The 23,376-nt window shown below is 47.0% G+C and overlaps 1 protein-coding gene across 2 annotated transcripts in view; it reads left to right on the forward strand.

Moving 5' to 3' along the window:
• The window catches only part of ADARB2 (adenosine deaminase RNA specific B2 (inactive)), a 438,045-nt gene that overhangs the window by 369,526 nt on the left and 45,143 nt on the right, over positions 1–23,376 (forward strand). For both annotated transcript variants that reach the window (XM_080665220.1, XM_080665221.1), the window contains one exon: positions 6–120. In XM_080665220.1, the coding sequence (XP_080521346.1) occupies positions 6–120 (115 nt within the window). The remainder of the gene's footprint in view (positions 1–5; positions 121–23,376) is intronic.

Consider the following 23,376-nt stretch of genomic DNA (forward strand, 5'->3'; position numbering starts at 1 on the left):
TGCAGGAATTCGCCGACTCTGTGTCCCAGATGGTCACGCAAAAGTTTCGTGAGCTGACCGTGGGCCTGACGTCCATGCACGCCCGCCACAGAGCACTGGCAGGGATTGTCATGACCAAAGGTAACACCTCACGTCTTTGCTGTGGGATTTCCATCTCAAGGAGAGGAAATTAGCACTTGCCTGGTCTTAGGAAACAAAGGATTCTCCCTTCCATCTGAAGACATGAAAAGGAGAAAACTAGTCACAGAGGGATCAGTGACAGAGTGTGTGACCAGCAAACCTTTAGTGCCAGTGGTTGTGTAACTGCACCTCCTTACAGCCATCTCTGCACAGGCTTCTCTCAATTTCCATAAAATTAAAGTAAGGACTGGCCGGTCCCTTTGCTATTGGGCATTTCCCCACATCTCGTTGGCAGGAAGAGTGTGCGGTGCTGGAGGAACCAGTAATAGCTGGTATGCAAGGCCAGGCCACCCAATAAGTCACTCCAGGCTAGTGGGTGAGGCTTCCATTACTTCCCGCTCTGCCTTTCCCTCCTCCAGTGCATTTTCTCTGTGCTCAGCCCAGACCAGAGAATCCACTTCACCTGAGAATTATGAGCCCCTCCCTCTGGGGTGCAGACCGCCCAGGAATCCTATCACATAAGAATGAATACACCCCTTCCTGCCGGGATACCCCCCACACACAATGCTCACAGATGAATGTCCATCCTCAGGCACAAATGACAGAACCAAAGGAAGCCATCCACAGCCACAGTCATGACTGCTTTTATAAGCCAAGGTGGGAGAAAATGGTGGTTGAATTTAAGCAGTTAGCACTAGTGAGAACATTACAGACCTATTCATGATAACTAACCAGCTAGTTATTTGAATTCAAATGTTTTTGTTCCCAAAGTTTGGCATAAGTTGGTAACAATATGCTACAGAATGGTTATTATAAAAACTAGAGGCCCGGCGCACGAAATTCGTGCACGGAGGGGGCGTTGTCCCTCAGCCCAGCCTGCACCCTCTCCAATCTGGGACCCCTCGAGGGATGTCCGACTGCCTGTTTAGGCCCGATCCCACCTAAACGGGCAGTTGGACATCCCTTTCACAATCCAGGACTGCTGGCTCCCAACTGATCACCTGCCTGCCTTCCTGATTGCCCCTAACTACTTCTGCCTGGCAGCCTGATCACCCCCTAACCACTCCCCTGCCAGCCTTATTGATGCCTAACTGCTCCCCTGCCAGCCTGTTTTCCCCTAACTGCCTTCCCCTGCAGGCCTGGTCACCCATAACTGCCCTCCCCTGCAGGCCTGGTCACCCCTAACTGCCCTCCCCTGCAGGGCTGGGTCCCTCCCAACTGCCTTTCCCTACAGGTCTGGTTGCTCCCAACTGCCCTCCCCTGCAGGCCTGGTCACCCATAACTGCCCTCCCCTGCAGGCTTGATCACCCACAACTGCTCTCCCTTGCAGGCCTGGTTCCTCCCAACTGCCCTCCCCTGCTGGCCTGATCACCCACAACTGCCCTCCCTTGCAGGCCTGGTCCCTCCCAACTGCCCTCCCCTGCTGGCCATCTTGTGATGGCCATCTTGTGTCCACATGGGGGCAGGATCTTTGACCACATGGGGACAGCCATCTTGTGTGTTGGAGTGATGGTCAATCTGCATATTACTTTTATTAGATAGGATAGAGGCCTGGTGCATGGGTGGGGGCCAGCTGGTTTGCCCTGAAGGGTGTCCCGAATCAGGGTGGGGGTTCCCTTGGGGCGTGGGGCAGCCTGGGCAAGGGGCCTGTGGTGGTTTGCAGGCTGGCCACGCCCCCTGGCAACCCAAGCGGAGGCCCTGGTATCTGGGGTTTATTTATCTCCTACAATTGAAACTTTGTAGCCTGGAGTGGAGCCAAGCCTTCTGCTTGCTCCGTGGCAGCAGCCATTTCTGTTGGGATTTATGTATCTTCTATAATTGAAACTTTGTAGCCTTAAGCAGAGGCCTGGGCTGGCCAGGGCTGCAGAAGCTTGGCTTCCTCCATTGCCGGGGGCAACCCTAGCCTCCTGCTCTTTCCAGCTCTGTGGCTGCTGCCATTTCTGTTTGGGTTTATGTATCTTCTATCATTGAAACTTTGTAGCCTTGAGTGGAGGCCTAGGCTAGCAAGGGCAGGCAGAAAGCTTGGCTTCCTCCATTGCCGGGGAAACCCAAGCCTCCCTCCTGCTCTCTGTGGCCGTAGCCATCTTGGTTTGGTTTATTTGCATATTTTCTCCTGATTGGCTGGTGGGCGTGGCTTGTGGGTGTAGCGGAGTGATGGTTAATTTGCATATTACTCTTTTATTAGATAGGATAATTAGCTGAGTTGAGTTTCACACACACATTCTGCATGTGTAGGATAAGTCTAAGACCAAAAAGGACCATCTACCTGATGTCCAAATATATTTGTACTAGAGGCTCAGTGCACAAATTCATGCACAGATGGGGTCCCTCAGCCTGGCTGGCAATCGGGGCTGATTGGGGCCGTCTCACCTAGGCCCAATTGGGGCCGATCAGGGCCAGCTGAGGGGAGGGATCACGGGAGATTGGCTGTGAGAGTGCACTGACCACCAGGGGGCAGCTCCTGTGTTGAGTATCTGCCCCCGGTGGTCATTGTGTGTCATAGCAACTGGTCAACCGGTCATTTGGTCGTAAAGGTCTCTTAGGCTTTCATATATATACTAGAGGCCCGGTGCATGAAATTCATGCCCTCGAGGAAGGGGGTTTCTTCAGCCCAGCCTGTGCCCTCTTGCAGTCCGGGACCCCCACTATTGATCACCCCGCAGAGGGAGATCCCACCGCCACCGGCCGGGTAGCCTGGGCCTCCCTCTTTGGGGTGATCGCGGAGCCCCCTGGCAGGTGGCCTGGGCCTCCCTCTGCAGAGCAATTGTGGAGCGATGGCGGGGCCCCCAACCAATCACATCGCACCTGCCTTGGTGGCGGCAGTCAGTGCTAGGTCGCCACGGCACCCACGGCGGTGGCAGTCAGTGCTCGGTTGCCACAGCGCCCGCGACCCAGGAGGGACTGAGAGGTCAGCAGTTCAGCCCGCTCACCAGTCCCCGCCCATCCAAGCCTGCTGCATGTTCCGGTCGTCCGTTTGGTCATTTTGGACATTACGGACCCTGGTTCTTTATATATTAGGATATTAAAATCTATTTAAAACCAGGCTATTGGTACATTTCCATCATTCTCGACCCCAGTGCCGTCCCGTGCAAGGACACAGGAGCAGGCACATGGCACTCAGGAAACTGTCTTCATTTCAGCCAGAGGATATGTCACTTATCCTTTCTGTTTTTGGCATCTTTTATTTATTTTATTTTTCATTTAAATTCTTTGTTGTTGAAAGTATTACATATGTCTCCTTTTTCTCCATTGACCTCTCTCCACCCGCTCCCCCCTCCCAGCACATGCCCTCACCCCCCTACTGTCTATATCCATTGGTTATGCTTCTATGCATGCATATAAGTCTTTTGGTTGATCTCTTACCCCAATACACACCCTCCCCTAACTTCCCTCTGAGGTTTGACGCTCTGTTTGATGCTTTTCTGTCTCTGGATCTATTTTTGTTCATCAGTTTATGTTGTTCGTTATATTCCACAAATGAGTGAGACCATGTGATATTTATCTTTCTCTAACTGGCTTATTTCACTTACCATAATGCTCTCCAGGTCTATTCAAGCTGTTGCAAATGGTAAGAGTTCCTTCTTTTTTACGGCAGCGTAGTATTCCATTGTGTAGATGTACCACCGTTTTTTAATCCACTCATATGCTGATGGACACTTAGGCTGTTTCCAAATCTTAGCTATGGTAGATTGTGCTGCTATGAACGTAGGAGTGCATATATCCTTTCTGATTGGTGTTTCTAATTTCTTGGGATACATTCCTAGATGTGGGATTACTGGGTCAAATGGGAGTTCCATTTTTAACTTTTTGAGGAAACTCCGTACTGTTTTCTACAGTGGCTGCACCAGTCTGCATTCCCACCAGCAGTGCACGAGGGTTTCTTTTTCTCCGCATCCTCACCAGCACTTGTCATTTGTTGATTTATTGATGATAGCCATTCTGACAGGTGTGAGATGGTACCTCATTGTTGTTTTGATTTGCATCTCTCAGATGATTAGTGACTTTGAGCATGTTTTCATATGTGTCTTGGCCTTCTGTATGTCCTCTTTCAAAAAGTGTCTATTTAGGTCCTTTGCCCATTTTTTGTTTGGATTGTTTATCTTCCTTTTGTTAAGTTGTATGAATTACCTGTAAATTTTGGAGATTAAACCCTTATCAGATATAACATTGGCAAATAGGTTCTCTCATGCAGTGGGCTCTCTTGTTATTTTGTTGATGGTTTCTTTTGTGACGCAGACACTTTTTATTTTGATGTAGTCCCATTTGTTTATTTTTTCCTTAGTTTCCATTGTCCTAGGAGATGTGTCAGTAAAGATATTGCTACAAGATATGTCTGATATTTTGCTGCCTATGGATTCTTCTAAGATTTTTATGGCTTCCTGGAGTCTTACATTTAAGTCTTTTATCTATTTTGAGTTTTTATGAAATAAAAAAAGACCTCAAAAAGCTGCAGCAATCCTGAGAAAGAAGAACAAAGTTGGAGGGATCACAATACCTGATATCAAGATATATTACAAAGCCACTGTTCTCAAAACTGCCTGGTACTGGCACAAGAACAAACATATAAACTAAAGGAACAGAAGAGAGAACCCAGAAATCGACTCAAGCCATTCTGCTCAATTAATATTTGACAAAGGAGGAAAGAGCATACAATAGAGTCAAGATAATCTCTTCAAAAATGGTGTTGGGAAAATTGGACAGATACATGCAAAAAAATTAAACTAGACCACCAACTTACACCATACACAAAAATAAACTCTAAAAGGGAAATAAAAATGCCTCCTCCAGGGCAACTTGGTGAATGGGATAAAGTATATTAAATGCTTGAAAGGTAAAAATCACCGTATCAGAATCATGTTCTAAGTCAAAGGAGATTCTGTTTCATTGAGAACACGCTTGTATTTGGTGGCACACATCTCCTGAGCCGCAACACTCACCCTCCTTCCACACATTTGAGGACATCTGCACATGACATAGTCCCCTCTTCAGGACCACACTGTGGATGTGGCCCTTCTGTCCAGACCAGCAGACATTAATCAGATGCATCTACATAGTGGACACCATTCTGCATGTGTCAGGGGCGCAAGAAAAGGCACAGCCTCACCTCAAGATGTAACCTCCTGGGAAACAGTGAGAGGTGCTATAGGCAAAAAAAGCAACTGCCTAGGTTTCAATCCCAGCTCCACAGCAACTAGCGATGTGACCTCAGGCCAGTCAGCCTCTCTGGGACAAGGGACCACAAGAGCACCTGCTAGGAAAGTCATTTCAAGGTCAAATGTGTTCATGTATACAAGCACTTAGAAAGACTCCAGCCCATAATATGTGCCACACAAGTGCTATTAATAGTAGCCGCACTCTTTTTTTCGTAAATTACTCACAGAGTGCTCACCAGCACCAGAGCCCATCCTAGGTTCTGGGAAAACCACAGAGAACAAAATAGATGAAGCGCCTGCCTGTGCAAGTTTTCCATCCCAGTTGGGAAGGGGTCATAAAAAAAAGTTTAAATCCAATGTAAAAAGTGTGAAAGTTATATGCACAGAGTTGTAGCATAACAGAAACAAAATCTTGGCAAATTTTTAATTTTGGAGTGTCATTGATTTTTCTGCCACAGATTCCAGGATAATGTATCTTAAATGAGCTTGGTCTGACCCATGAATGCGAAGAAAGAAAGGGGGGAGGAAGGCAAGGAAAGATACCAACCCATGTTCCCTCTTTATTGTGCAATATATTCTTAACCCCAAAAGCATACGTCAGAATGATTCGGTGAGTAGTTTTTAATATTTCTCAGCTCTGGAGCTGTGATTGTTCAATATTTTTCCACTTTTTGAGGAAACTCAAAGACTTCTCTTGGAAAACAGTGATGTTTTACAAGGACTTGTGGGAAAATGGTACTTAAAAGTGATAGTGAATGCACTGCTTTGTGTGCAGGCAATTTATCTATATGAACTACATTTATTACGTGAAAGTGGGATTTTAGAAGGTAAAGCTTCACTAATTAGTAATTTATGAATATTTAATAATAAATTGCTGAAATTTACTTTCCTGTTATAAAGAGAAGATTTAATAAACATGTTGATCAAAAAGAGATTAGAGAGAAATGAGCAAAATTACTAATAGAAACATTTATTTACTTAAAGCTGATTTGCCATTTAATCTTAACTCTAGTTCAGTTATTCAAGCAAATTCCTAAGAAACTCTGAGATGAAGTTATATATATATATATATATATATAAAACACAATGCTACAAAATTACATTTATTTTTAAATAAAATAATACAATTGCCCCTGCATTTTTTTTATCAGAGTGTGTGTTAAAAAATAAATTTTTTAAAATAATGCAGTCATGTGGTAAAAATTCAAGCAGAACAGACTGTGAATGAAAAACAATATTATCCCCCTACTCCTCGTTTCCTTTGCGCCTCAGAGGCAGGCACCTCTAGTAATTTTCAATTTTTGTTCTTGTGACCGTAAATGCTATATTGGTTCTGCATTTCTGGATTTTCAATTCTAAATACTGTCTGCTGACTCACACTGTTAAAATTTTGTGCTTTTCATTGTTTATGTGTGATATTTGTACTTTTATATAAATTCTTAAACTTTATTTTTTACACTATCAAGTTCAGATAGCCCAGGTTCATTTCCTATTCATAAATTAGGGATGAGCCATTTACCTACCCTGATTTGTTTAGCTGCTTATTTGTGCATTTTTCCCTTCTATGGTTTCTTTGATAAATTCCTTCCTTCATACACGTTTTTGTGGAATTCTCGATATTCTGAATAAATCTTCCATTTTTTTACCTTTCCTTCCTTATTTTTACTCTGTGTTCTTAGAAATTTCTTAAATTTATCTGACAACTCAACTGCCCTTTTCTCCCTGATTTTTGCAATCTATTTTTATTGCTCAAGACATCTCTCTTGTCCTCAGTTTTCCCCTTTTCCAAGGGACACTCTTTTTGTCATATAGATGCCATGCCTCCTCCAATCTCTCCAAGGTGACTCGCAGGCAAATCCCTGACTCCCCCCTGCCCTGGGGCCTGTGCTTCCTCTGCGGCCAGGCCCCGCCCCCTTCATGTTCAGTCTCTCTCTTCCATCTTGCATAGGATTCTTGTCTGAATAGCCTCACTGGGAATAAAATATTAGACTGATTATCACTGGACCAGGCATGGATTTCCAGGTGTGCGAAATGGTCACTTTCTCCAACAAGCTGTCACCCACACAGGAAGGCTGCCTGGCTGGTCTCCCTGTCAATAGCAGCCAGGTCCTTGGGCTGGTGCACAGGAGCTGGCTGCTGGCGAGGGACCACTCAGTGCCACAACGAGGGAGTTTTGCCTGTGAGGTAAACCTCCCATCAGACCGCTGACTGTCTCAGGCAGTTCCCCCAGTTCCTTCAGCCTAAGACTCTCCGTTGTTCATCCTAAGAGGTCGCTTCCAGTCAGGTGTGCTCTCCAAGGACACTCGCACCTGACAATGCAGCTGAACATCTCTTTTCAGCCCAGGAGGATGCCTGTGAAAGCCCATCTTCACAGGGGCCCAGCGGAGGGGGGTGCGGGGAGTATACCCCCTAATATTCCAGAACCTCTATCTTTCCACTTTCCCCCTTCTCGAATGACTGGTAATTAATTACTTTGGCCATAAAATCAGAAGCAGTGTCTTTTTATTTATGCCCAGTGGGGATGGATGGGGCAGATGAGTGGGAAAGTGAACTGAACAGGAAGCCCTGAACAGAAACTGGTGCTGGAACCAGAGACCGTGAATGACCATGTGGATTTCAAGGAACTGATCTAATAACTACTAAGCGGGAATGGAGACACATGAAGTGGGTATGCTCAGATTCACGAGGGCCGTCCTCGAACCAGGAGGAGGATGCACAATTGATTTTAAATCTGTTAAAACCACAAAACACAAAATAGATATTACCCTGTGTCACATGGATGCTGACTTGTGTATACTAAAGGTCCCTCCTTAAAATCAGTCACACACACATACACACACACACACACACACACACACACACACACACACACACCTCCTGCTCATTTAGAGATAAACAGTTTAGTCCAGAATAATTCACAAGAGCCTGATCAATGTCACTGAAAATAAACTTGCTCAAGAGAGGGCTAAATCCTCACAAAATGCCTTAATTTATCCCTTCTCAATAAGAAGGTGCACCTAAGAAAATCCATTAAAAAAAAAGGGAAGACAATGTTTTCCTGGGTTCTTTCAAGATCAGGTACCCCCACCAAAGCTGTTCAAATACTTCAATGTTTTTCTGATCGTTAAGTCATAACCCAGCATTTAACTGCCCAAAGGTTTTTTTGTTTTTTGTGTTTGTTTGTTTGTTTTTGTTTTAAATAAATCTTTATTCAGATTATTACAATTATTTCTCCTTTTTCCCCCCATAGCTCCCCTCCACCCAGTTCCCACCCCACCTTCTGCCCTTACCTCCCCCCCACTGTCCTCATCCATAGGTGTATGATTTTTGTCCATTCTCTTCATGAACCCCCCATACCCCTTTCCCCCTGAGAATTATCAGTCCACTCCCTTTCTATGCCCCTGATTCTATTATATTCACCAGATTATTCTGTTCCTCAGGTTTTTAATTCACTTGATTTTTAGGTTCGCTTGTTGATAGATATGTATTTGTTGTTCATAATTTTTCTCTTTACTTTTTTCTTCTTCCTCTTCTTTAAGAATACCTTTCAGCATTTCATATAATACTGGTTTGGTGGTGATGAACTCCTTCAGCTTTTTCTTATCTGTGAAGCTCTTTATCTGCCCTTCAATTCTGAATGATAGCTTTGCTGGGTAGAGTAATCTTGGTTGTAGGTTCTTGCTATTCATCACATTGAAAATTTCTTGCCACTCCCGTCTGGCCTGCATAGTTTCTGTTGAGAAGTCAGCTGACAGTCGTATGGGTGCTCCCTTGTAGGTAATTAACTGTTTTTCTCTTGCTGCTTTTAATATTCTCTCTTTGTCTTTTGCTCTTGGCATTTTAATTATGATGTGTCTTGGTGTGGTCCTCTTTGGATTCCTTTTGTTTGGGGTTCTGTGGGCTTCCTGGACTTGTAAGTCTATTTCTTTCACCAGGTGGGGGAAGTTTTCGGTCATTATTTCTTCAAATACGTTTTCAGTATCTTGCTCTCTCTCTTCTTCTGGCACCCCCATAATTCTGATGTTGGTACGCTTGAAGTTGTCCCAGAGTCTTCTTACATTATCTTCAACTTTTTGGATTTTTTTTTTTTGCTTTTTGCTTTTTTGGTTGAGTGTTTTTTGCTTCTTTGTATTTCAATTCTTTGACTTGATTCTTGGGTTCCTCTATTCTGTTTCTGGGTCTCTGTATAATATTTTTTATTTCAGTCAGTGTATGTTTAATTTCTAGTTGGTCCTTTTTCATATCTTCGAGGGTCTCGTTATATTTATCGGCCTTTTCTAGGATATTCTTAAAAAGTCTTATAACCGTGGTTTTGAATTCTATATCCAGTCGTTTGTTTTCCTCCATTTCTTTCGTTTGTGATCTGATTCTTTGACCCCGCATTTTCACTGATTCCCTGAGTTGGTAAGGTAGATATGTGTGCTAGGTTTCCAATATGGCCCAGTGGGTCTGCTTCCCCAGTTAACCTGAGGTGGACACTCTTGGTGCACCCCTTTGTGGACTGTGTGTACAGCCTTGTTGTAATTAAGTCTTTATTGTTGTTGGTATCGCTGGGAAGAATTGACCTCCGGGCCAGTTGGCTGTAAGGATCAGCTGTGTCTATGCTGGGAGAAGTTCGGTGCTGGAGACAGCCTTATAGGATTAGACTTGCCAAATTGCAATAGCCTCTGTGCTCAGCTTGGATGGGGTGGAGTCTCAGTCTTGGCTTCCTGTCAGCCTTGCCCTTGCGCGCATGTGCGCTTTCAGTCCTCTGCCTTCCCCAGCTCGAGTCTCCGCCTGAGAGTCCAGACTCCCCCCACAAGAGCGTGGGTCCCCAGGGGCTCGCCTGGAACTGGGGTTCACTGCAGTCAGAACTGGGGCTCAGTGCCGTCAGGAGCCTCTGACTTCCTTCCACTAGGGAAAGCCTGTGGCAACCTCCGCAGCCTTTGTGCGCACTGGCCCGCGCGCGCCTTCAGACTTCTGCCTTTCCCAGCTCGAGTCTCTGCCCGAGAGTCCAGACTCCCCCTGTAAGAGCGTGGGTCCCCAGGGGCTCGCCCGGAACTGGGGTTCAGTGCAGTCAGAACTGGGGTTCAGTGCGGTCGGAGGCTTCCTTCCCCCTTCCGCCAGAGAAAGTCAGCCAGGCTCTCAGCCGCCCTTCCTCTCTGTACGCACAAAGCCCCTTTGCTGTACCTCCAATTCTCTGTGAGCTTTTCTCGTTCCTTCTAGTTGTAGAATTTTCACTCAGCCAGCTTTCCTGTCGTTCTGGATGGTGTCCGTTCTGTCTTTTAGTTGTAGTTTTGAAATTGTTGTGCGAGGCAGCAGTTTAGGTGTTTACCTATGCCGCCATCTTGGTTTCTCTCTGCCCAAAGGTTTTATTGGGGGAGCGGGGGAATAACCTCAACAATGTATTTTATTTTTTAAGAAATGGAAGGAAGGAAAGGGAGAGAGAGAGAGAGAGAGAGAGAGAGAGAGAGAGAGAGAGAGAGAGAGAGAGAGAGGAGGAAGGGAGGGAGGGAGGGAGGGAGGGAGGGAGGAAGGAAGGAAGGAAGGAAGGAAGGAAGGAAGGAAGGAAGGAAGGAAGGAAGGAAGGAAGGAAGGAGCAAGCTCAGGACAATTCTTGCCCATTACCTGTTTTAAGAGGAGTTAATTATCTTTCGTCCCCATGTATAGCTGGAGGTGTAACAAGATATTCTGTGGGACTTGGACTAACCCAATGTGAAGCTGGGTACACCTTTAGCCCTTTGAAGTCCTCTGGATCTCCAGACACGTGCACTGGGGTCATGGTTTCTACTCCTTTCTTACCCACTAGACCTGTATTTACATTGTCACTGAATCTGCCTGCAGTAGGTGGCCCTGCTGTGTAGCAAACACTGAGGAGCAAGTGGTGCTGCTCCCTGACCCCCAAATCAGACCCCGGGGAATCACACCGATGAAATCCGGGGTCTCACCCAGGGCCTTTACACCAACATCGCAGCTTCCTCTCTCACCTGTGTCCACTCAGCGCACACCCTCCTCACACCCCTGTGTCTACACCCTGCACCTTCCCTACACACCCCTGTGTGTACACCCTGTCACCTTCCCTACACACCCCTGTGTCTACTCTCTGTCCCCTTCCCTACACATCCCTGTGTGTACTCCCTGTCACCTTCCCTACACACCCCTGTGTCTACTCTCTGTCACCTTCCCTACACAGCCCTGTGTGTACACCCTGTCACCTTCCCTACACACCCCTGTGTCTACTCCCTGTCACCTTCCCTACACACCCCTGTGTCTACTCCCTGTCACCTTCCCTACACACCCCTGTGTGTACACCCTGTCACCTTCCCTACACACCCTTGTGTCTACTCCCTGTCACTGTCCCCACACCCCTGTGTCTACTCCCTGTCACCTTCCCTACACACTCGTGTCTACTCTCTGTCACCTTTCCTACACACCCCTGTGTCTACTCTCTGTCACCTTCCCTACACACCCCTGTGTCTACTCCCTGTCACCTTCCCTACACACCCCTGTGTCTACTCCCTGTCACCTTCCCTACACACTCGTGTCTACTCTCTGTCACCTTCCCTACACACCCCTGTGTCTACTCCCTGTCACCTTCCCTACACACCCCTGTGTCTACTCTCTGTCACCTTCCCTACACAGCCCTGTGTGTACAACCTGTCACCTTCCCTACATACCTGTGTCTACTCTCTGTCACCTTCCCTACACACCCCTGTGTCTACTCCCTGTCACCTTCCCTACACAGCCCTGTGTCTACTCTCTGTCACCTTCCCTACACACCCCTGTGTCTACTCCCTGTCACCTTTCCTACACACCCCTGTCTCTACTCCCTTTCACCTTCCCTACACACCCGTGTCTACTCTCTGTCACCTTCCCTACACACCCCTGTGTCTACTCCCTGTCACCTTTCCTACACACCCCTGTGTCTACTCCCTTTCACCTTCCCTACACACCCGTGTCTACTCTCTGTCACCTTCCCTACACACCCCTGTGTCTACTCCCTGTCACCTTCCCTACACGCCCCTGTGTGCACTCCCTGTCACCTTCCCTACACACTCCTGTGTCTACACTTGGTTTCTTTCCTCTGTGTTGGGCTTTGGAAGTTCTCCAGGAAGGAGGGTTCCGGACACACCCCAGAAAGAGCCTGGGGCAGGGGACTGCCACCTGTGCTGCCCAGGTCAGGATCCCTCAGGGTGAAGGTGAGGAAGGAAGGAAGCATTAGTCCCACTGAAGGTGAGGAGTCAGCTCTGGGGTCATTCCTGAAGACGGTCCAATAAAAGGACAAGCCAGCCGTGAGCTGAGTCAGGAGAGGGAGAGGATGAGGGATGAGGGGCGGGGGGTGAGCACACATACATTGCCTGTGCTACCACATTAACCAAAGAGTGTTTTAAGTCACCAATTAGATGGGCACCAGACACTTGTGCCCAACCGAGGTCTCACAGAGAAAAGAAGAGACCAAACCAGGAGGTCATCAGAGAAGTGCCCGTCAGAGAGACGGGATCCAGGGGCTGATGAGGGTCCCCCTTTGCACCCCTTCAAACAGGTCCCCCAGCTCCTTCCTACACACGGAGATGCTCAAGTGACCACTTGCCCAGAGGAAGCCTCCTCACTTAAAATATGTAGCTCATGAATTATGCATGAGTTCTGCTTCACACTCTCATTATTTCTGGGTTCAGCTCCAGCCAGGCTGTCCTGTCAGCCATGCTGCTTATCACTCACATCAGCAGCTGCATCCCTGTCCCTTTGATCTAAAAGAATGAGTTCCTAATGGGGCGAGTCTGCTCGGCCAGTCCACCTGGGAAGATAAGCAGAGTTAATTGCAGAGTTCCTGTCATCCTACTTTTGGGGGGCAAGATGCTAAATATAACGCCACCATGTTTGCGTTTGGGAATACAACTGATAACCAGCCTCCTTGGAAGCTAACCTGGCCACCTCCGCCTTCTGGTGTATACCTTGTTCTGCCTGAAGTTCTCGCATTTGGAAGTTTATCAGTAATGGGACATACTATAGCGGGTCAGCAGCGTCTTAAACAAAGTCCCATCTTATTAGTCTCACACGGCTGGCGGGCTGGCCACCGGCGGGGGTGCTGCTGGCTCCTGTCAGGCACCTCGTGGTTTCATGGCTGTAATTCTCCTGGCTTTCTCTCCTCCTGTCCCAAAGTGCTGCTGCCCCGCGTCCTGGTCAGAACCAGGAAGGGAAGGGGGCTAGCCCGTGCCCAGGGAAGCGGCTGATCATGAGAGGCGCCTATCTCACAGCAGCCTCCACTCCCCCGCCACTGGCTTGATAGTGAGCACCACCTGAGTCCTCACCTCTGATGGGAGGAGGGGAGACCGGTCCTTGGGGCAGGAAGTAGGACTGCAGTGGGTGTGCCCCATCCCTGACCCCAAAAGTGAAATTTTGAAAAGTTGAGCTAATTTGTTAGGAAAAGTGCATCAGACGCGTTATTATCACGTAGACAAAGTCAGCCCAATGGCTGAAATGTGATTGTTAATTTGTTTGTGTTGGCACTAGACCCCATGTTCAGCCCCCACCTCACCCGCCTCCCTCGGGCACTTGCAGTCACAATGTCCCAGGGTGCACTGCCCAGAGACCTCTGGGACAGCCATCAGCCCCCCACAGCCTCTGCTAAGTTTTCCCCCCATGCTCACCTCTCATCTTACTTACACTCCACTGAGTTAGGGAGCTCAGTTCCGATGGGGGACCACATCCAGCAGTCAGCCCCTCACGCGGGGTCAGGATGTGTGAGTGAGTGTTTGTTAGTGTCCGTCTCTCCCCTATCTCTGCATCTCCTCGGTGCCCCTGAGCTATAGGTCCCGGTCCCAGTCCTGTTCCGGGAGTGAGCAGCATGTCCTGTCCGTACCTGACAGGGCAGACTCAACTACGCCCACTGTCCCTCACTCCTCCTCAGGCTATGTGGGGAGCTCCATCTACAAAGCAAGCCGAGTCATTTTGGAAGAGAAGGAGCAACCCTACAACCATCCATTTCTTCGTGTGGCCCAGTGCAAGCGCTCCATCCCACCTTGGCCAAGTGTGGGCCTCAGAGCCGTGGGCCACTCTCAGGCCTCACCAGGCCGCTGCCAAACTGCCCGATGCCAACCCAACTGACAGGCTGGCAATGAGCAAGTAATTCTGTACTTGCTCTAACCGCCCAGGGCCACTTAGAAACCCAGGGCTCACGGCTCACTCACAAAAGCCACCAATGTCAGCACTTAGGACTCACTGTCGTTTAAAATACGGAGCCAGCAAACAGCATGTCTCCACGGGCCCCCACACAGCCAAGTTTCTCTGCAGGCACCCCTGAATCTGGTGAACTCCAAACTGGGCCGTTACATGTGCAAACGCTCAATGTCAATGAAACTGCTTCCGATGCTTAGCCAAAGCTTCCCCTGCAGGTAAAACCACCTGTCCCCAAACTGTCCCTACGGCATCGAACAGCCAGTGAAAGAGCGAAAATTCTGCACCTGCCTTTTCCCATATCACACCCCTCGAGTCACCTGGCCCTGAATCACCTGGAAACATTGCTCAGAGGCTGGTTTTCAGGATCCTCCCAAAGAGATTTTCATTCCAGAGTCTTAGGGAATCACGTTCATGGGGATCAGTGTCACATCACTGGTTCCTAACGCGTGCAGGAGATTCTTCTACCAGGTGAATTTAGCAAAACACCCAACACTAGCTTCCTGTCTCTCATGCCTGGAGCACATCTCACTGCCGGCAAAGGCAGACCTGGAGGCTCTGTCCACTCCTCCCAAGGTGGAGGTGCTGAGAGGGAAGGTGGTTGGTCCAGGTACCACCCTCCATGGTCCTGGCATCATGAGCCAGGCACTGGCCATGCTCCACAAACACACAAACACCTACCTAAATAGGCATCTGAGATTATTCAGAAGCCCAAGTCAGAGGGACACCTTACACTTAGCCAAACAGAGCTCATTCATTGAGACCATGTCCCTTAGACAACTGGCCATTCAAGGATCTTTCAACACGGTCTTTGGTTCCCAATTGCTTATAACACTCGCTTTGACTTGTCCCATCACCCATCACCTCAGGAGCATCCACCCACGTGTCACAGCCTGCGTCGCACTGAGGTCCCTCTCTCTAGTGTGCCTGCCTGCTTCCCCAGCTGTCAGCCAAGCTGCCAAAACGGCCTTGGGATTGTAGTTTTTCATCCCCACTCCCTCCAATAAGTTGGGTGTTCAATGCACAGTGAGTGAATGACATAGATAAATATATGCCCTTGAGATGATAAGGTGAGAGCTCTCAGTGAGACTTGTGACTGATTTTGGTTGCGCCTCTAGCCCAGTGCCACGGTCAGATTTATTTTTAAGAAACTCTTGAGCGCGCTCTATTTACCAGCTGCTCCAAACAATCCCTCTTGTTCTCAGATGAAGAACGCAAGCTTTATAGTCAATCTAAGTAATAAAAGCACATGTGGCCTTTACTGTCATTCCAGCAATAGGAGTCATAGAAAAGGTCTGGCTGCAGATAAGGGAGACAAATGTGATTACAGGGGAACTACAGGACATGCAGTACTAACAGCTAAAATGATGGCATTTTTATGATATTCGGAAAGGCACATGTTAAACATGTGACACAATTTTCTTTAATCTTCAAAACCTTGATAGCACCAGTTTTGTCCCCATTTTCCAGATGAGACAATGGATAAGGTCACTTGACCAAAGTCTCAAGCAAGCAGAGACATGGTTATCCGACCCCAATCTTGTGCCTGGAGACAGTCAGACCCTGCCCACCTCGTGGTCCGATGCCCTTTGCAGACATATCATCCTTCATTCATAGGGCAACGCACACGTAACTCACTTTCCTCCTAACATCCATCCATTTGCAACATTTAGAGAGCAGAAGACCTGGGGCCACTGGGCCTTCGGGCTGTGGAGACGGCCATGAATCAGGACCTGAGCGGAAGAAGACCCCCCCTGTCCAGAGTAAAAACACCTTCCTCGGTCCTGGTCCAGTCAGTCCCCCACAGGCCAGACCTGCCTGTGAGGCACTTTTAATTTTCTCTAAATTCCCCCTAATTATTTGACATTAATTAGGGGGAATTTAGAGAACGTAAACAGAAACTTAGATGAGGAAGGAATGGATTCGCAGGAGAAGACTGAGAATCATAGACTTTGAACAAATGATGACTAGAAGTGAAACTGCAGGGAGTACTGTGCAAATATTCGGAGGCTGCAAACCACCAGGGGCTGCGGACCTGAGTAAGGGGGTGGAACTGGAGGTCACTTAGGCTGACTACTGAGGAAGGCTTCCTAACGCTGAGCTGATAGGTTGTGGAAGGGAAGTTGTGAGTCATTAAACCCAACAGGCGCAGCTCTGGATAACAGGGAGTTGGAATTCATTCTACACCACACCCTCGGACCATCTGCTCAGGGAATAAAGACCATTGTTTTCTGTCTCTAATTTCTACTGTTTTGATATTTGTCTCTCTGACACTGGTTGCTATATCATTTTTTATTAATAAATTTTTATTGTTGATAGTATTACAGATGTCTCCCATTCCCCCCCCCTTACCCCCTCCCAGGCCTTCACTACCCTATTGCCCATGTCCACGGGCTATGCATATAAGTATATAAGTTCTTTGATTTATCTCTTCTTATCCTCCCCTAACCCCAGATCGAGATATGTCAGTCTGTTCCATGCCTCATATTGTACTTTTTTTTTTTTTTTTAATCCTCACCTAAGGATATTTTTTCCATTGATTTTCAGAGAGAGTAGGAGAGAGAGGGAAAGACAGAGAGAAACACATTGATTGGTTGCCTCCTGCACGAGCCCTGACCAGGGCCCGGGCCATGGAGAACCTGCAACCGACGTATATGCCCTTGATCAGAATCAAACCCAGGACCCTTTGGTCCGCAGGCCGATGCTCTATCCACTAAGCCAAACTGGCTAGGGTTCATATTGTACTTTTGAAAGAGAAAGCAGTTTGGCAGAGGCCTGGTGAGGCCAGAGAGTGGCCCACTGCTTCCAAGCTTCCAAGGGGCCAAGGTAGAATGGAGAGCTTGCAGTGGGCCACACGGGAAAAAAATAGATGGTTTTAGCACTGCTCCTTCTCTTTCAAAGTGACTTTTATGCTTTGGGTGGTACTTTAATAGATCCTAAAAACCCCAAAACACCAATCAGAAAGAATACATGCACCCCTATGTTCATAGCAGTGTTATTTACAATATCTACGATTTAGAAACAGCCTAAGTGCCCATCAGTAGATGAGTGGATTAAAAAAGCTGTGGTACATTTACACAACGGAATACTATGCAGCTGTAGAAAAAGAAGGATCTCTTACCCTTTGGGACAGCATAGAGGGACCTGAACACTATTGTGCCACGTGAAATAAACCAATCTGAGAAAGACAAATATCACATGATCTCACTGATTTGCAGTTGCTATGTATTGCCTTCAGTTTTAGGAGACGTGGGCTTAGGTATCAGGGCAAAATGAAGGTCCCCATGCCACCTGCCGTGCTGTGAGTAATGATGGTCCTTACCTCTGGCCTAGGAACTCGTGTCTTCCTCCTGCATCCATGAGACGGTAAGAGGCTGACTTGCCAGCTGATGGGTATGGTAGAGTCCCAGACGCTGACAGATACTCTCCCAGAGTCTTGACACTTGTGCAAGAAATACACGTATTCTTCTCTTCCTCCTTTCGACACGAAAGGTAGGCTATTACACATGTTGCTCTACAACTTGCTTTTTCCACGTAATAATAATAATATATCTTAGAAATCTTCCCACATCTATAGAGAAGGTGTCTGCCCTGTCTTATAGCCCCATGAGCCCAGGGACAGATGTCTATACGTTAACCAGTCCCTATGGATGGGCATTCAGGTCATTTGTATTATCTGCTATTACAAACGTTGCTGAGGCAAATAGCTTTGTACACACATCATTTTCATGTGTGCAGGTATATGGGTAAGATAAACTCCTAGAAAGAGAATTGCTGGGTCAAAGGGTGTATTCATTTGTAATATGATATTGTTCCATTATCCTTCAAATGTACTTTACCCATTTAGATTCCCGCCAGCTAGTTACAGGGAGATGATTCCCCACAGCCATTTCAACTGCACATTGATAAACTTCCGGATGCTTACCAACCTGAAAGATGGAGAATTATATCTCATTGCATTTTTAACTTGATTATGTATATATTTTTTTGTTTTATCAGAAGATGAATATTTTTACATATATTTAAGAACCATTTTATATTTTCTTTTTGTGAACTATTTTTACATAGCTTTTTCCCATTATTCTATTGCAGTATTTTTTTTTCTAAATGTTTTTTATATATTTGAGAGAGAGTGCTTTTTTTGTGTGATATAAAGTGCAAGGTTTCCCAGTTTTTAATTGTCTTTTTACTGCCTTTAAGATATTTGTCCACTCAGAGTTTTTCTTTTTATGCATTTGAATATAACAATTTTCACTGCTTTAGGACTTTGAATTATAATTAGAAAGGTCTTTCACCCACCAAATTTATAAAGAAATTATGTTTTCTTCTACTGTAGTTACAACTTTTTTTTTTAATTACCCAACCAAAGTCCATTACATTAAGGCCACGCTTGGTGGTGTACATTCTGTAGGTTTAGACAGATGAATAATGGTGAGTATCCACCATTGGAGTATCACACGGAGTGGCTTCCCTGCACTAAAGTCCTCTGTGCTCCCCTGTGCATCTCCTACCTCACCCCTGACAACCACTGACCTTTTCACTCTCCGGAATTGGCCTTCTCCACAATGTCATTGGGTTGGAATCATACAGTAGGTAGCCTTTTCAGACTGGCTTCTTTCACTTAGCAACATGCGTTTAAGGTTCCTCCGTGTCTTTTCGTGGCTTGATAGCTCATTTCTGTTTCATGCTGAACAATATTTTATTGACTGAATATATCACTGTTGATCCACTCACCCACTGAAGGACATCGTGGTTGCTTCCGAGTTTTGGCAATTATGAACAAACTGCTCTTACCCTCCACGCGTAGTTCTTCATTTTTTGCATCTAAACCTTTGAGCCACTGGGATTTACCCTGGGACATGGTATAAGGTGACGATGCAACTTTGTCAGGTGGCTCTTCAGTTATTAGACAGCATTCACGGAAGAGCATCTCTGCCCCTCAGGTTGAGATGTAGTGACTTTACCCCACACTAGATTCCTGCAGGAGTTCGCATGAATTTCTGGACTCGCTGCTTCCTACCCCTTGACTTGTCACTGAGCCTTTATCACCTGCTTGATGTCTAGGAGGGGCTTGTCTCCTAGCATCAGTCCTCTTCTTCAGAATTCCCTGGGTGACCCATTAGAATCAGTTCGTGTGGCTCAGAAACAAAAAAACAAAACCATGCTCTGAAGCAGGCCGTCTTTGTCAGAAACAAAGCCCATGATACTGCTCCTATTGGAGTCACCCTAACCTCGTTGTCACTTCAGAGAGGACCCAGGGTGTCAAGCCTTCCGGTCCAGGAATGTGGCCTGTCTTCTGTCTGTGTGAGTTTTGTTGGTATCTTTCCGTCAGGTTTTAATGTTTTATTCATTATGGTTCTTGCTCGTTTATTGTTAAACTTCTTCCTATTACCTTCTTTGCTGCCGCTCTAAGTGGAGTCGTTTCTCCTTTCTGGTTTCTCGCTAGTTGTTGGTGTGATATGAAAGCTATTGATTTCTGTATATTAACTTGCCCTGCCACCTCACCGACTCCCTTACTGTTTCCAGCAGCATTTCAACTGCATTCTCTGGAGGTTTCCACACGTACAATCACAGTGTGTTCAGTGAGCGTGTTACCAGCTCCTTTGCAATTATTGTACCTCGAATTTCTCTTGTTGTGTTGGCTACTAGCTTCAGGAGATGTTAAGTAATGGAGTTAGAGTGGGCATTCTGCTCATGTTCCTGAGTGCAGTAGAAAGCTGTCTAGTGTTTCCCATTAAGCATGATGCAGGGGGTACGTGTGTGTGCGCGCGTGAGCCATCCTACATAAAATATATATGTCTGTGCCTGTGTGTGTGTGTGTGTGTGTATAACTTATATGTGTGTGTTACCTCTGTATATGTGTGTTTATTTATATACCTCTTGTGTGGCAAACGTAGGTTTACAGTTATGAGTATGCGAAACACAGAGTTTATTCTTGTTCTATTATTTACTAATTATTGTATTATTTCCCATTTGGACAGTTGTAAAATTACATTTGCCCCACCCTGTATATGTAGATGTTGGTGTGTATATATAAAAAATCACACTGGAAAACAATCATCTATTCTATTTATTGAGTTTTTATCAAAAGTAGTTGTTTCATTTTGTAAGGTGCTTTCTCACTGTCTGTGGTTATAATCATATTTTTGCATTACACTTAAATTTTTTAATATAATCTATTTTTGAATTTCAGAATAAACCTAGCTGACAGTAGTTACAGCATTGCTTTTTTTTTTTTCTCTGATGCTTGGTGGTCGATATTTTGCTTAAAATTTTAATATCCATAACTGAGGCCATCTGTAGTTTTCTTCCTTGTTTAGTCTCACTCTAAAGAAGATAATATGGGCATTTTACAATAAAACAATTGGAAAGTTTTCCTCATCTTCATATGCTCTGAAACACATCAGGTGGCCTTGAAATCATCTGCTACTTCAATGTTGGTAGAAATCTCCCACAAAACTAATGGCTTGGTGCTTTGGGGGTTTAAAAACATTTAAAATGTTTTAAATGTTTTTATTGGAGGGAAGCTCTGATCACTTGTTATACTTATTCTATACAAATCTATGTGTTTATATTTTCTCTGACCATTCCTCGTGTTGTCAGCATAAGAGTTTTACTCTCAATAGCCATTTTATGGGAAGAGGAACAACCACTAACCTCTGTGTGCCGAGTCTTGCTTCTACACCAACTTGAGTTTCATTGGTTGTAGCTGAGTTGTAGCAACAGGCTGTATAGGTGCCTCTCCCAGCTCCTCACTGACCCCGCCCCTCTCCCCAGCAGGTGGGAGCTGGCAGCACCTTCCCCCACAGCAGGGTGCCTCCATGGTGTCCTGCACATTCCAGAGTTTTCTATCGGATCAGCTGAAACTAAACTCAAGTGACACCTCCTCTTTGCCTGGCTTCATCCCCATCCTAGCCTGTCTCCATGATTGTCTTCCAGGTTCCTCCTGAGGAAACCCTCTCAATAAATCACTGCCCAGGAATCGCTGACTCAGCCTCTGCTTTCAGGAAGCCTGTGTGGGCAGCCCCCCTCCCCCTTCTCCAGTTCTAGTGACATTCTGTGCGCAGCACTTACTGATATTTATCACACAATAACTTACCTGTAGACATGTCTATCTCTGTGTCATTTCCCTAAGTTCATGACAAACCCTCTGAAGGACGGGACTGTGTCTTAGACCCCTCAGTGTGTCCTGCTCCTTAGGATGGGCTGGCACCCAGGAGGCGGATTAGCGGAGAGCAAATGAGCAAATAGCGCATTTCTTGGGCCACAAAATTGTCAAGACTGTGGCAGCGCCTGGAGTGAAGCAGAGCGCGGACTAATGAGGGGTGAAGGGGAAGCTGTTTCTGTTTCCAGCAGCTCTAATTTCCCCAGAACCCAAAGAGGAGAAGCAGACCAGCCCCAGGAGAGGCGGGGCAAGGTCTCCAATCCTTGTCTGTTGAGAAGTTATGCCGCAGGTGCACCAGACATCTGCATGCTGGAAAACCTCAGGAAATAGTTATAAATGTTCATTTCCATTACTCTGAATACCTGCCTAAATGAAGCTGGGATCTGTAAAACGAGTTCTCTGTCAAAATGGCTGCTCACTGGCTAGTTCTCCACAGTGCCACTTGGTAAGCATTTCAGTTAGAATGTGGCTCCCTCTGGAGTGAGGTACCATGGACAAATGTCTTTCCAGTCCACCCAGGGAGCCACAGCCATAGGGCCAGACCCTGTGGAAAGGGGAGCAGCTGCGTTTTGAGCTCCTTCTAAGAGTGTTGGCTGGTCCTGGGGAAGGTTCCACAAGGGGGTGGTTTTATTCTGTTTCCACTTCTCTTAAAGCAGCGTAGCCCTTGGCTGCTGCTTTGTGACTGAGACGTAGGGAGGCAAATGTCCAGTTGCTTCCTGAGGTCTCCATGCGGCCAGAACTCAGCAGAGAGGGGTCAGCAGTGACCAATCCAGCCCGCACCTGGGCGGTTTTCAGGGCCTCAGAAACGGAGACTGAGGAAGGAAGGACATGAACAGACAGGAAGCGACACTGTGCAGTTCTGGTCCATCTGCCCGGCGGTCTCACCGCACACGTGGTGGGCCAGCCCCTGACACAACCAAGAGAGCGACTTCGGCTCAGTCCGCCCTCTTCTCCCCGTCCTACCTCCTCCCACCTGCAGTGCTCATGGGCCCTCTCTCCGCTCCACTCCGTCTCTACAGAAAGAGCCAGGCTGTGTGGAGTGGGAATGGCCGGGAGCTTGTAGGCTTTCGAACTAAGCTCTCAGGGTAGAACTTTCAGCTGAGCAACATGCACATATAAGGAACTTATAGCTGCCCAGCTCTGTCTGGCGTTTGGAGAAGTAAATTTCATTAGACACAGAAGGTTCACTCCAGCATGTGCTTGGTCTGCAGGACTCATGGAGTGGGGCCCAGCAGGCCGCAGACGTCTGTTAAAAGGTGCAACTGGCTAAGGGTGGCCTGACCCCATTCTCTTGACACCAGGTGGCAGCACCAGAAAATAGAATCTGTTGCTCACTCCAGTTGCCCCAGGCAATCCATCTAATTACATGGACTTGCCCAGGCCGGTTTGGCTCAGTGGGTAGAGTGTCGGCCTGCACGCCAAAGGGTCTCGGGTTCGATTCCTGGTGAAGGGCAGGTACCTTGGCTGCATGTTTGCTCCCCAGCCCTGACAGGGCACATGCAGGAGGCGATCAATCCATGTGTCTCTCTCACATCAATGTCTCTCTCTCTCTCGCTCTCTCTCTCTCTCTCGCTCGCTCGCTCTCGCTCTCTCTCTACTTCTCCCCCCCCCCCCCCCCCCCGCCACTCCCTCTCCATGGGGTCTCAAGTTTGCACAGGAGAGTTGCCTGGAACCCTGGGCAGCCTCAGAGGCAAACACTAACTGGGATAGTGGGCAGGATACAGGGAGACCAGGCAGGGCATGTTCTCTCAGAATCTGCTCCTATCTTGGTCTCCACCCCCATCC

Source organism: Plecotus auritus (assembly GCF_963455305.1).
Source record: "Plecotus auritus genome assembly, chromosome: 1".
Taxonomy (NCBI): domain Eukaryota; kingdom Metazoa; phylum Chordata; class Mammalia; order Chiroptera; family Vespertilionidae; genus Plecotus; species Plecotus auritus.